Here is an 11,832-nt window from a genome sequence, read left to right as displayed (position 1 = left end):
CTAAATTGTCCATAGGTGAGAAGATGGTTGTCCGTCTACTTGTGCCTGATAGGCTGGTAACCTGTACCCAAACTCTCGCCCAAAGTCAGGGATAGGCTCTAGCCCACCTGAGACCCCTTTACCTTATTGATGTGAGGATATTTTCTAGTGTGTGTGTGTTATGATGAGCTACATACACAAAGCTGATGATGAGCAGCAGTTTGGAGACGCTGTACAGAGCCAAGCCTCCAGGCAGGCGACGGTGCTCCGGACTCTGATGTCTGGTCTGTGTGGAGCCCGCCACTTGCTTGATGCGCTGAATCACTTCCTCGTCTGTTGGCGTGGTGACGGGACTGAGCGCTTCATCCAGATGCTGGCTGCGCATGTGGGGGGTCGGCCTCTTCTTCCGCCTCACTGTGGCGTTCTTCACCGCTTTCCCCTTTGGTGAGAGCTGGTGGGCCTCGGTCAGGATTTCCTCCAGCTTGGACAGCTCCACCTCTGAGAAAGACATTTCCTCAATGATTGAGTGTGAATGATGAGCTGTTGTCTCTGAGATTCAATATGATAGAAGAAAATGTATGGAAGACTGTAATAATGGTGAATTCATCATAGAAAATCACAGCAATCCTTGAAAACCGTACATAATATTTTAGTGGTTTATTGATGACATCAGAGTTACGGAATCACTGCTTCTCTGTCCATGATCTCACATCTTGCAGAAAAAGACAGATATTTCAGAAGCTGCTCAGAAAACTAACAATACCCCAATCCCAACGAGACACTCAATTTTCAACGTTCACGTGATACTACTCAAGTTTACCAAGTTGGCGAAAGTTCTCCTCTAGCCCGCTCCAGAAATTTTTCTCGATGAAGCCTTTCACCAGCCCCCATGGCTGCTTTCTGAAGCGCAGCTCTGTCGATACCCTGGGAAACAAATACAACCGAACCTTACCTGATTGACACTAACAAGAATCAGCAAGACAATTGAAAGCTTATCTTGATAGTCTCACTCACCGTAAGCGACACTTGTTCTTAGCGACCCGGGTGAGCATGTAGCGGTTGAGGGTGTAGAAGTAGTCGTGGTAGGGAACATCGTGCGTGATGACTTCAGCGTCGATGATGTAACACTCACTCTCCTGACTGGCCTTGTACAGCGTCTGAAAGGTGTATTTTAGATATAACACTTGAACATTTAGTACATTTGATATATTTTGAACATGCCTGTGTCTCAGTGACTGTGGCTGTCTTGGGGGCAAGAGGGTTGGACAGTGAGATGGTGTACAGGATTTCCCTTGTCTGGTTCCCTGCTTCCTCCTTCTTCCATGGGTGGTAAACCACATCTGAACACATAAAAACGGATAACACAGACGCAAAGATTAATGACGCGTGAGAGGTTCTGGAAGTCCGGCGGTAGAAACAGCACAAATGCAGACCTGAGAATCGCCGCTGCTCCATGAAGTCGCTCATGAACTGCGACTCTGTGAAGAGGATGTCATACAGCTTGTCCACGCTAAACTTGTAAATCTCATTGATGTGCTGCCTCCCGTTCAGATCCTCGTGGAAGGCCTGAACCTCACCTATGCATCACAAACACGCATAAGGACAAGAGTCCTGGGACACACCGCTTCATGTATTAATACATCAATCAAGGGTTGGGCTCAACCCTCAGTTCTTTATCTTGCAGACATTTTGGAGAATTCTATGCATTATTTGTGAGACAAAGAAAGGGCCATTAAAAACATGCACGGATGAGTCTGGTGTGGAAGACTTTGATTTAACAACTCTCAACACCTTTGGGATGAACTTGAACACACGGTATTAGGACTGTCTCCTGTCAAATCTTGTTTTGTCCCACTGCAATTCCACAAAATATCCATCTCAAATGCCAACAGAGGATGTACAGTGTCACAACGGTGTCACATTGTCACAGATTATCACAGAAGTCCCCATTACATCACAGAAATCTGTAATGTCCTTGCATGATGACGCATATGTAATCTGTTCACTGAATGCCGGGAGAACAGTAAACCTCCCTTCATGTTGCCTGCGTCACATGTCACCCCACCAGGCCCCGCCTCTTAAAGGCACATATATATATAAATAAAAATGAATACACAGTTTCTTAATATTGTGGCTTTTTATTCTATTGCGAATGGGTCTTCAAAATCTCACTTGCGATGTGAATGGGGGTTGACTGTACGCCAAACTCTCCGGTTGCACAGCAAAACTGAGATTTCTGATGTTTTGATGACAAAATGGACAACGTTCCGGACCCACTCGAAAAGTTTGTCGAATGCCTTCCCAAAAGAGTGGAAATGTATAGCTGGTAATGAAGGCTGGTTTAAGGATTGTATAATCTGTTATTTGCACTCACCCTCATCGTGTGTCTCAGAAGAGTCGCTGAGCTCTGTGGGGATATCCTCGTTGTCGTTGAAGTCGAGGGAGGGCGAAGGGACAGGGCCGCTAGTTCCACTGGTTTCGTTGTTCTTCTCTTCCACCAACAGAGGCACCGCTAGCAGCTCGCCATCTGGTTGGCAGTCTGTGAAATCTTCTGTTGGGAGGTCAAACTGTTGGAGTGGGGGGGGACAACAACAACAACACCCAAGGGTCTTTTATTGGCAATCTAAAGGTGAAATTAAAGACAATACATGTAATCAATTGACGTGGCACATGACCGACGCAGCTTACTGTGATGGGTGTGTCATGGTTGCTCGTGCGGTCGATGGTGCTGTTTGGGACGAACTTCTTATGAAGAAGAGGTGGACTCCCCTCAGGCTTGGCTTCCGCACTGCTTTTAGACGAGTTGTCATTGTTCATCTCATTTTCCTCATTCGGAATCTCTTCGCTGAACCTGAAGGCGCCACAAAGCCACAAAATTAGATATACAGTATACAATACAGTTAAGCACATAGTTATTCATACTCTAGAGTGAGAGTGAAAGAGAGAAATGAGAAAATGGCAAGAAACTGAAAAGATGTTAAGAGGTCACATTTGATCATTATTTTTGACTTTTTGACAAAAGGTTCCATGTCCAAAGTTATCCATACTCTCTCTCAGTACATTTAGAGCACACAGTCTCATGTAATTAATTAGACTGCGATTGGCTGGTGACCAGTCCGGGCGGAGACTGCCTCCCGAAGTCAACTGGGCTAGGCTCCAGCTCGGATGCACCATTCTTTACTCCAGCCCACTGACCGTTTCAATTATCAAGAGTTCTACAATATTTGTTGTGTTATTTTAACTGTTTTTTCCCCCTGAAATTGGTTAATTTCAATACTGTATAGTTATTAATGTTTAATTTCTTTGTCTTACTAAATAATTAGCAAATTGTAAAAATACATTAAAAACAATTGTAAAATAAAAAAATACATATCCGTTTTAGCCGACACGGTGTACGACTGGTTAGCACATCTGCCTCACAGTTCTGAGGACCGGAGTTCAAATGTGGACTTTGCATGTTCTCCCCGTGCCTGCGTGGGTTTTTTGTCTGGGCACTCCGGTTTCCTCCCACATCCCAAAAACATGCGTGGTAGGTAGATTGAAGACTCTAAATTGCCCGTAGGTGTGAATGGGAATGCGAATGGTTGCTTGTTTCTATGTGCCCTGCGATTGGCCGGCGACCGGTTCAGGGTGTACCCCGCCTCCTGCCTGTAATTAGCTGGGATAGGCTCCAGCAGCCCGTGACCCTAGTGAGGATAAGCGGTAAAGAAAATGGATTAATTAATTAATTATCATTTTAATTTATTTTACAAGCACATTTTGCAACTATTTCATTTCCAAATGACCTGGCCTCATCTGTCCATTTTGAAAGTCAAAAAGGCCATCTTTAAGCATAAACGTCTTCTCCCTCTGCTCTTGATTATGCAGTAGATCATAAATTACCAGGACCGTGGAGCATTAGATTCAGCATTAAATGAGCATTACAGTGAAAAGAAAATTTCCAAATGTTTTTTCATTGTGTTGTTTTTGTATTCCCAGCCAAAAGAAAATGTTGAATGGGAAAAAAAAGATCTGAATCAAAAATATATCTTTGCTTTTATTACTATTATTACTACCGGACTGCTTCATACAGAGGTTGTTCTTAAGAAAACTGCCCTTTATTAGGAGAATTGTTTTTTGACCACTGAAGTCTCAGTTGATTTAACCAGTGAAATCCACTCCCTGCTGCTAAGAGCTGCAATAATTGCTTGGGAAACACAGCTCTGCTGCTTTTAATTTAGAAATCCACTTCCCACTTCCCAGTCATTAGGAACTCTTAAGTAAGTGCAAATAAACAGAGAGGAGAAGGGGTTGTTAATACTTTCATTGTGCATCTAAATGCATTTGTTAAAACCCTTGTAAACAGCTTTTAATCAACCCGCGTGTAATTTAGGGAATTGTTTGCAGCCGTAGCAACTGATTTGTCCACCGTGCAGCCACACTCACCCCATGGTGTTGAAGTCGTCATCAGGGGGAACGTAGTCCTCGTCATCACTGGTCAGGCCGAGCTCGTTGCCGTAGCACTGATGGACAAAGTGCCACAGCTCTTTGGGACACAGCGGCTGAGTAGAAAGCATAACGCCACGGTAACTATGGGTGCATGGTTGTAGAGACATCTATTTATTTATTTATTTTATTACTTGGTCAATTAATTATGATTAAGAAAATCATAAATGACACAATTAAAACATGCTAATACATTATTTAATTATTAAAATAAGATATGTTACAAACACTTTTCTTTCATTTTAAAAAAAAAACGTCACCTAAGAATGGCCTGGCCCTAGAGTACAAAAGTTTGGCCATCCCTGTAATGTCTGGCATCGTGTGTTAAGACACCACTCAGTGGTGATGCTAATTCGACAGTGAATGGTTGTTAGTCTCTATGTGACCGTTGACTGACTCGCGACCAGTCCAGTGTATAGTTTGCCTTTCGCTAATAGTCCGGTGCAATGACCATTGTGCAAAGGGTGCCGAGACTTCCAGCGAGTAGTACGATAATCTGGGGCATGAATGTCATAAATGTAATGTTCAGTTCTGTGAAACAAAAGTCGTAAATGTGCGCTATGAATAAAATGAAACACTTCTTTTTGTGACAGCCACCAACAGGATTTAAACATGCACGATGCGCCCTTTGCACAATGGTCGTTGCACCGGACTATTGCTATATTAATCATTCAAACTGCTTTATTTGCTAGAGGACTCTGTATCTTTTTGTGCAATTGTCAAAAAAATAAAATAAAATAAAATTGTACTGGCATTGCCAGATTATTTTCAACCTTTTATTGCTCAGTGACTGTTTTTCTCAATGTCTTTATGTCTCAAAAGTGTTCTCTGTCAATTGACGACTGTCTGTTGTCTGTAACTAGAGCGGCTCCAACTACCGGAGACAAATTCCTTGTGTGTTTTTTGGACATATTTGGCAAAATAAAGATGATTCTGATTCTGATGTGCATTGCTGTAGACGACCATAATGTAGTCCAGCTAAATAGCAACAAAATGACGATATTGCGGGATTCCACTGGCTTACCTTGTCAAGCAGCGCATTCTGCCAAAGTCTGAACATCATCATGTATGTCCTGTCTCTGGCTCCAAAAGAGGTGAAAAAGTGCTGCAAAGAAAAACTCTTACTAAGTAAGGAGCCAAAATGTAGGCTAGTCTTTGATTAAAGAGCACAACCCAGTGACCAAAGGTCAAAGGTCAAAGGTAAGGTCCCCAAACTGAGTTATTCTATTTTTGATATGTACTGTATATTTGCATTTAACTGTTAAAATTATGTCTGGAGTTATATAAACACTAACAGAATGTACAAACGTGTAAATTTTTTTCTTTTATTTAGAAGTAAGTTGTTTTGGATATGACATTTATTCGTTTCATTATGTTATTTCTCTTTGATCACACCTTATGGGTGGTATTTTAATGTTTTTGTGTAATGGAAAATAACACAATTCTATTTTGTGCAGCAAAACTTTACCTTCTCATTGTCAGTGCAGACCTGGATGGCGTTGGGAATGAGGCGGGCAGTCTTCTCTTTCGTCATTGAGCAAATGTCCTTTAGCCGCACTGTCAGCTGCACATGTGAAAACGCAGAGCACGTACTTTCAAAATTCAAACCAACTGTTTTAACAAAACGACAACACAGAGAGTGGTAACAAGCATACCAGTGTTTCCCAACGGAAGATGTTGCTATAGAAACAGATCCAGTTCTCAGAGAGGTAGAGTCGTCCCTGTAGGAGGATGTCCCGTTGCAGAGCACAGGAATAGTCTGATGCATGAAGACATGACACTCCATCAGCACATCACACAACCCACATTGATTTTCTATACCGCGTATCTTAAATCGCAATCAGTCCAGTTTGTCCATATTGTGAATGAGGATTTGAATGGGAACTGATCCCATACTAGCTGCGTGAAAGTTAGCTATGTCAACCACTGCACTTACCCCAAACATAATTGACAATGCTAACTAGTACTGTATAGCTGTCATACATTTAAGTCACTCATTTAAAAAAACCAAAAAACCCCCAAAAAACATAACAAAAGTGTCAACACTGCCATTCATCCATTTTCTATATTGTGTCCTCATTCGGATAGTGGGTGAGCTGGAGCGTATACCAGCTGTTATAAAGAGTATGCCTGTTTGAAAAGATGTGTTTTGAGTAATGATTTGTAGGTGATGAGAGAGTCCGAGTTCCTAATGCCAGGTATGAATCTTGACGACAAAAATGACAAAAATGAAAAATGGCGTTGGCGCATGTCATCCTTGTGTCCTTGGGCAAGACACTTAACCTACATTGCCTACGCATGAATGTGGTTGGATGTTAGGTGGTGGTCGGAGAGGTCGTAGGCGCAGAATGGCAGCCACACTTCCTGTCAGACTGCCTCAGGGCAGCTGTGGCTACACTAGTAGCTTACCACCACCAGGGTGTGACTGAGGAGTGAATGAATAATGCGTGCAACTGTAAAGCAAAGGCGCTTTACAATTGCACGCATTATTCATGTCTCGAAAAGCGCTATACATGTGTAATGCATTATTATTATTATTTATTATTATTAGATTTCTGTAACAGTGAATCAATTGGTACTCAGTATAATTTGTCGTTGTTGTAAGCCTGCGCTCTACTGAGTATTTTGTAGTGCCGCAAGAGTTTTTTTCTTTTTTTTTCAAGACAACCGCAGCAGCCTTCACGAGGACTGCGAGGCAAGACAAATTGTGTAATAACAGTCATAGCAGTTGAGACGTGATCTTAAGATGGTGCCAGCCAACAGTTTCAGATGGTGTCTGTGTGTCACCGGCGTCCACTCACCCACAATGAGTCTCTCTGTGTCAGGTAGCTGTTTGAAGAGTTTCCTGAAGTCCTCATTGCGCTGCTTGTACGTGGGGCTCAGCACCTGCAGGGACGAGCACAGTGAGACACACTGCCGCATACACGCACACGCGCAAGCATCTTCAAGCTCGCTCGTTCACACACAAGCGTCGTCTCTGTTATGCAGCCCGGCTTGAAGCTTGTCAAATCCTTTCACTGGGACTGGTGATTATCAAGAGTTGCGTGAGTGGATTTTGACAAGATTGTGGACATGGATGTGGACTCAATGGCAAGCAGGGTTACACATAAAAAGCTGCGTTTTTGTCAAAGCTCAATTCCAAAACATCAGCCCACTGCAGATCATTCAATTAACATGCCGTGAGTCACATTCCCAGCTCAGTGTCACGTAGCGCGCTGCCACAATATAAAGTACACCTGTACAATCTCATGAGATCCAATACAAGGGCAGTTTTTTTAAATATGCCTTTCACAATTACATGTTAATTTTTGTAGGGCTCTGTGTCATGCTGAGAGGGGCTTGTATTATTTTGGATGTTTTATTTAGCTATGTGAGAGGGACAAAATAGTATTTAAAAAAATTGTGCCTCTGTATAAATCAGTAAATGTAAATGACTACTAACCACGAAAACATTTTGCATACTGGTACTTTATTGGATATCATTAATTGTGCAGGTGTAATTAATGTTGCGGCTATACTTGACGATGTTGTTTTTAAATGTAGTTATAGTTTTGACTCAAGCTTGGAAAGAAACTGATGGGTGCTTAACTTCTAAATACAAGGGTGAAAATCCTCTCGCTTTTTTTTTTTTGCAGTCATGTATTCTACTACTATTTGATCACATCTTCCATTTGTTGGCTTGATCAGACATGACCATTCTTTGCAAGAAGATGCACTGTATAAAATCTCCAAATGTGTGCCAGAGCAAGGGATCTTGCTGTCTGTGCTAATTTTTTTCCTTTAACAGGAAACCTTGAGGTAAAACAAAAGCTGCCAAACCAGTAACAAGAAGTATGCTGGAACTAAAAAAAGAATATACTGTATTCCCTTGAAACCAGGCCGGTGGGAAAAGAACATCTCATTTGACATGCAAGTTTGAATCTTAAAATATGTGCTTTCCTGAACAGTATGCTAATGATGAACCAGCCTGTGGTCACACCAGACAACAGAGCTAATTGAGAGTTCAATAGCAACTAACTATAATAACTAAGTCAGTGCTTTTTTTATTAATGGGGAATTACCACAGAACTATATCCTGACAGCAGCATACACTACTTGTACTGTATGGATCCTCGTTTTGGTCCTACTACAACCAAATGAATCTTTCTAAACCACCAATTTCCCCCCAAACATGGCTTTCTTTAAAAAGTAGAGGAGGACTTACTGCTGGGATCTCCTCAGAGTTCCAATCAGATTCCTGGAGGTCTGAGGCAGCCCAGCCCCATTCCCAACCCCACTCCCCTCTTGCTGGACCCTGCAGAAGCCACCCCGCCAGGGCCTCATCCAGCTCCAGCACAGCCTCCCAATCTGACATCAAACATTCCTCATCCAGTTCCATGTTCGATCCTTTGTGCCCCATGGATAGTAGCGAATTTCCTGCCTGCAACCCTCTACCACTGATGTTGAAGGGCTTGTCAGTGAATAGTAAAAGTAAAGAGTTGCTGATGAGTGGCCGCCCTCTTCTGTGTTTTGGGTTGCTGCTCCCTGTCAATGTTGAGCAGTGGACACACAGGCACACTTCAGCCACATGAGCCTTGTGTGTCTCTCTCTCTCTCTCTCTTCCTTTTACACACACTCACACTCACACACACACACACACACGCGCACACACACACAGGGAGAGGAGTTACGGCCGTTGCCCTCGAGTAACCCCGAGCAACAAGTCCTTTATTATCACGGCAGAAGCACCCACCCCCCCACCAACACCACTCCTCTCTCTTATTTCAAGGAAGTGTGCGAGTTGTGTGTGGTGTCTGAGAGCGTTGTAATGAGTCTGTTTATGACCCACACAACGAAGCACGTCAAGAAGTGAAAGAATGGTGAAGCGGCAGGGTGGGGCGTGGGGTATGGCGGACGTAGCTGAGGATGTTTAGAGAAAACGGGAAGTTTTAAGTCTGTTGCAGGGACTGTTGAGTCTGGCCAAGTGATTGAGTTACCGAGAACAGATGTGAGCGTAACCTCCAGTTACCTCCGACTGCAAAACAACACCATCCATCATGACGCGGTCAGAACTGGGCTGCAGAACAACACCGCCAATGTAACATATGACAAATCGTGAAATTGCAATTCCCTTCAACAACGCACGAATGTTGAGATATGTTGTTGTCAAGCCGATGTGCTAATAAGACAAACAATTAAGTTTTATAATATTAATATGTCACAGTACAGTGGAACGTCTAAAGTTGAGGTTTTACATTAAGGAATTAGACCAAAATATGCCTCAAAAATGATTTTAGAGTCCTTACTGCTGTCACGCATGACATTGAGGAACATCAGCTTGTTGCGCAAGACGTCAGCTAAGCAATACGGGAAGTTACGTGAAGAAATAGGTCCCACATTCAAAGCAGCAAGACTACAGTGTCACCATACTATAATTAGTATTGTCACTTCTGTAAGTTGACAGTTTTAACATTTGGCCACAACTCACCTTCACATTATTCCTTTATTATTCATCATTAAAGTTAAGAGCACTATAATTTTCTTTAACTGTTACCAGAGGCTAACTTATTTTTATAGACTGTTAATAATCTTACTTAATTGTGCAGCCAATTGAGTGGACAACTTGGACAAAAGCGATGACATGGGATTGATATCAGTGGGTGTATAGAAAGTTTTGGAATCAGTTTGTTTGGATTTTATACACAATGCTAAGAATTGGCTTGCAGAGAACCAGTATTTTCACCATTAATAACAATTCTATACTTAGGGATGAAATTACATGAAATCAAGAAGGGATTTATCCAACTGTGGTGTAAGTTTGATTAAACTATCATGTTGTTATATGCTCATAGCTGCAGTTTCTTTCTCAGTTTCTGGTTGGGTATCACCATTTGGCACAGGGACTGCTGATGAAAATTAGCCATTTGGCAAAGTTAGGCTCATTAAAAAAATTTTATGAACATTGATTAAAGCACACAATCCATGTTTACCAATAAAGTTATTATTATTATTTTTTTAATATTTGGGTTGATTGTGTCAAAAGCCAGATAACGTTACTGCGCCAATCGAACAGCTCATTAAAAAAATAGCAATGTATTGTAAGCTTTAGGGAGTCTCCTCCTTGCTCACTCTGGCTTTAGTATCGAGGCCACTCATGTCGACACAATACATGATCCCCTTATGTTACAGCTCAGCGGGCCAGAACGATGCAAAGCTTGCAGGTTCTATTTTGACGGCACTACACATACAATTAGTATGCATAACTTCCTGCAACACTTGACTAAAAATATTCCCAAGAATCCAGAAGGCAAGCATGCTGATGGAGGCCACGGCAGTGTGAAGGGGTAGCCCTTCATTCCAAGGACTTTAACTGTGACTTCCTGCTGCTGCCCAATATAACCTTTAAAAAACTCTTTGAGGACTGAAATCGTAATAGCAAAAAATGGTGGAAAAGTGCTGCTTATACACATAAAAAAAAAAACATCTCCCAATTAGAATGCCTTTTTATCATGTGGTTGAAAATGTAAGTTGAACTCGTGCCAACAGGATAAGTTTTCCTTGGTGATGACTTGCGGGGGCCACAGCTCTGAGTGGCGCTTTATTCAAAGCTCATTCAACGCATTGTCCTCCAATAAATCAAGTGAAGAACGTTCCATCGATGCAGTATCTAGGACTAGGTAGTCAGCGGGAGACAGTATTTATTGGTCTGGTTAACTATTAACACCTTGCACAAACAGGCAGGGATGGAGGAGGCTGGTACTGTAAACCAAGGTGGGGTTTGAGTCATTTTAAGGGTGGGGGTGGGGACCCGATAAGCTCATCCTTTTTTCGACAGCGGCTTTTCATTAATATTTGACTGGCCTCCATTTTACGATAACGCAAGGACGCCAGCAACGTGGGTGGGTGTCTGTATCGATACTGACGAAGAATGAGGAAAACCGCTTTGCACACTGAATCTCTCTTTGGCAGCCTCAACAGCTCTTCTGCTGTTTTGAATAACAACCACATGCACTCCCCACCCTTTTTGTCAATATATTCCGTCTTGTCTGTGCAGCCTGAGGGGAGAGCTGCTCAGGAAGGATTCATATAAAGCTTGTGCAGATGTATCCAGCCTTTTAGATTGTCAAAACATACACAAGGACAATTATTAAAGGATTAAAAATAAATGGCTTCAGTGCTGTTGGGGGTCACTATTGACATGAGGTGGATGTACATACAACACTGATTTTAATCAGGAAAACAAGCCCTGTTGTTGTATTCATTGAATCGTGATATTCCAAAAACATCCCTAAAATCTCATGAGAAAACCAAATCCAAGAAAAGATTTACTGGACTCGTATTTCTTTCACATTCGTATGTGGCACGCAGTTCCAAGCCCAGCCAGTAGTC

The 11,832-nt window shown here is 42.3% G+C and overlaps 1 protein-coding gene across 11 annotated transcripts in view; it reads right to left on the bottom strand.

Annotated features, from left to right (window-relative positions):
• Positions 1–11,832, bottom strand: part of LOC133404764 (protein Aster-B-like) — a 63,237-nt gene that overhangs the window by 3,944 nt on the left and 47,461 nt on the right. For 10 of the 11 annotated variants that reach the window (XM_061681015.1, XM_061681018.1, XM_061681016.1 and 7 more), the window contains 12 exons: positions 7,266–7,350; positions 6,120–6,223; positions 5,933–6,028; positions 5,489–5,569; positions 4,405–4,520; positions 2,668–2,830; positions 2,354–2,546; positions 1,413–1,556; positions 1,201–1,319; positions 994–1,136; positions 800–903; positions 177–477 (listed from right to left, as the gene is read on the bottom strand). In XM_061681015.1, coding sequence (XP_061536999.1) covers positions 177–477; positions 800–903; positions 994–1,136; positions 1,201–1,319; positions 1,413–1,556; positions 2,354–2,546; positions 2,668–2,830; positions 4,405–4,520; positions 5,489–5,569; positions 5,933–6,028; positions 6,120–6,223; positions 7,266–7,350 — 1,649 coding nt within the window. Of the gene's footprint in view, positions 1–176; positions 478–799; positions 904–993; positions 1,137–1,200; positions 1,320–1,412; positions 1,557–2,353; positions 2,547–2,667; positions 2,831–4,404; positions 4,521–5,488; positions 5,570–5,932; positions 6,029–6,119; positions 6,224–7,265; positions 7,351–8,668; positions 9,144–11,832 lie in introns of those variants that run through there. The other variant, XM_061681014.1, reaches the window with a different exon arrangement.

The sequence above is a fragment of the Phycodurus eques genome, chromosome 7 (genome assembly GCF_024500275.1).
Source record: "Phycodurus eques isolate BA_2022a chromosome 7, UOR_Pequ_1.1, whole genome shotgun sequence".
In the NCBI taxonomy this organism is placed as follows: Eukaryota; Metazoa; Chordata; class Actinopteri; order Syngnathiformes; family Syngnathidae; genus Phycodurus; species Phycodurus eques.
This window is presented reverse-complemented; position numbering and strand designations above follow the sequence as displayed.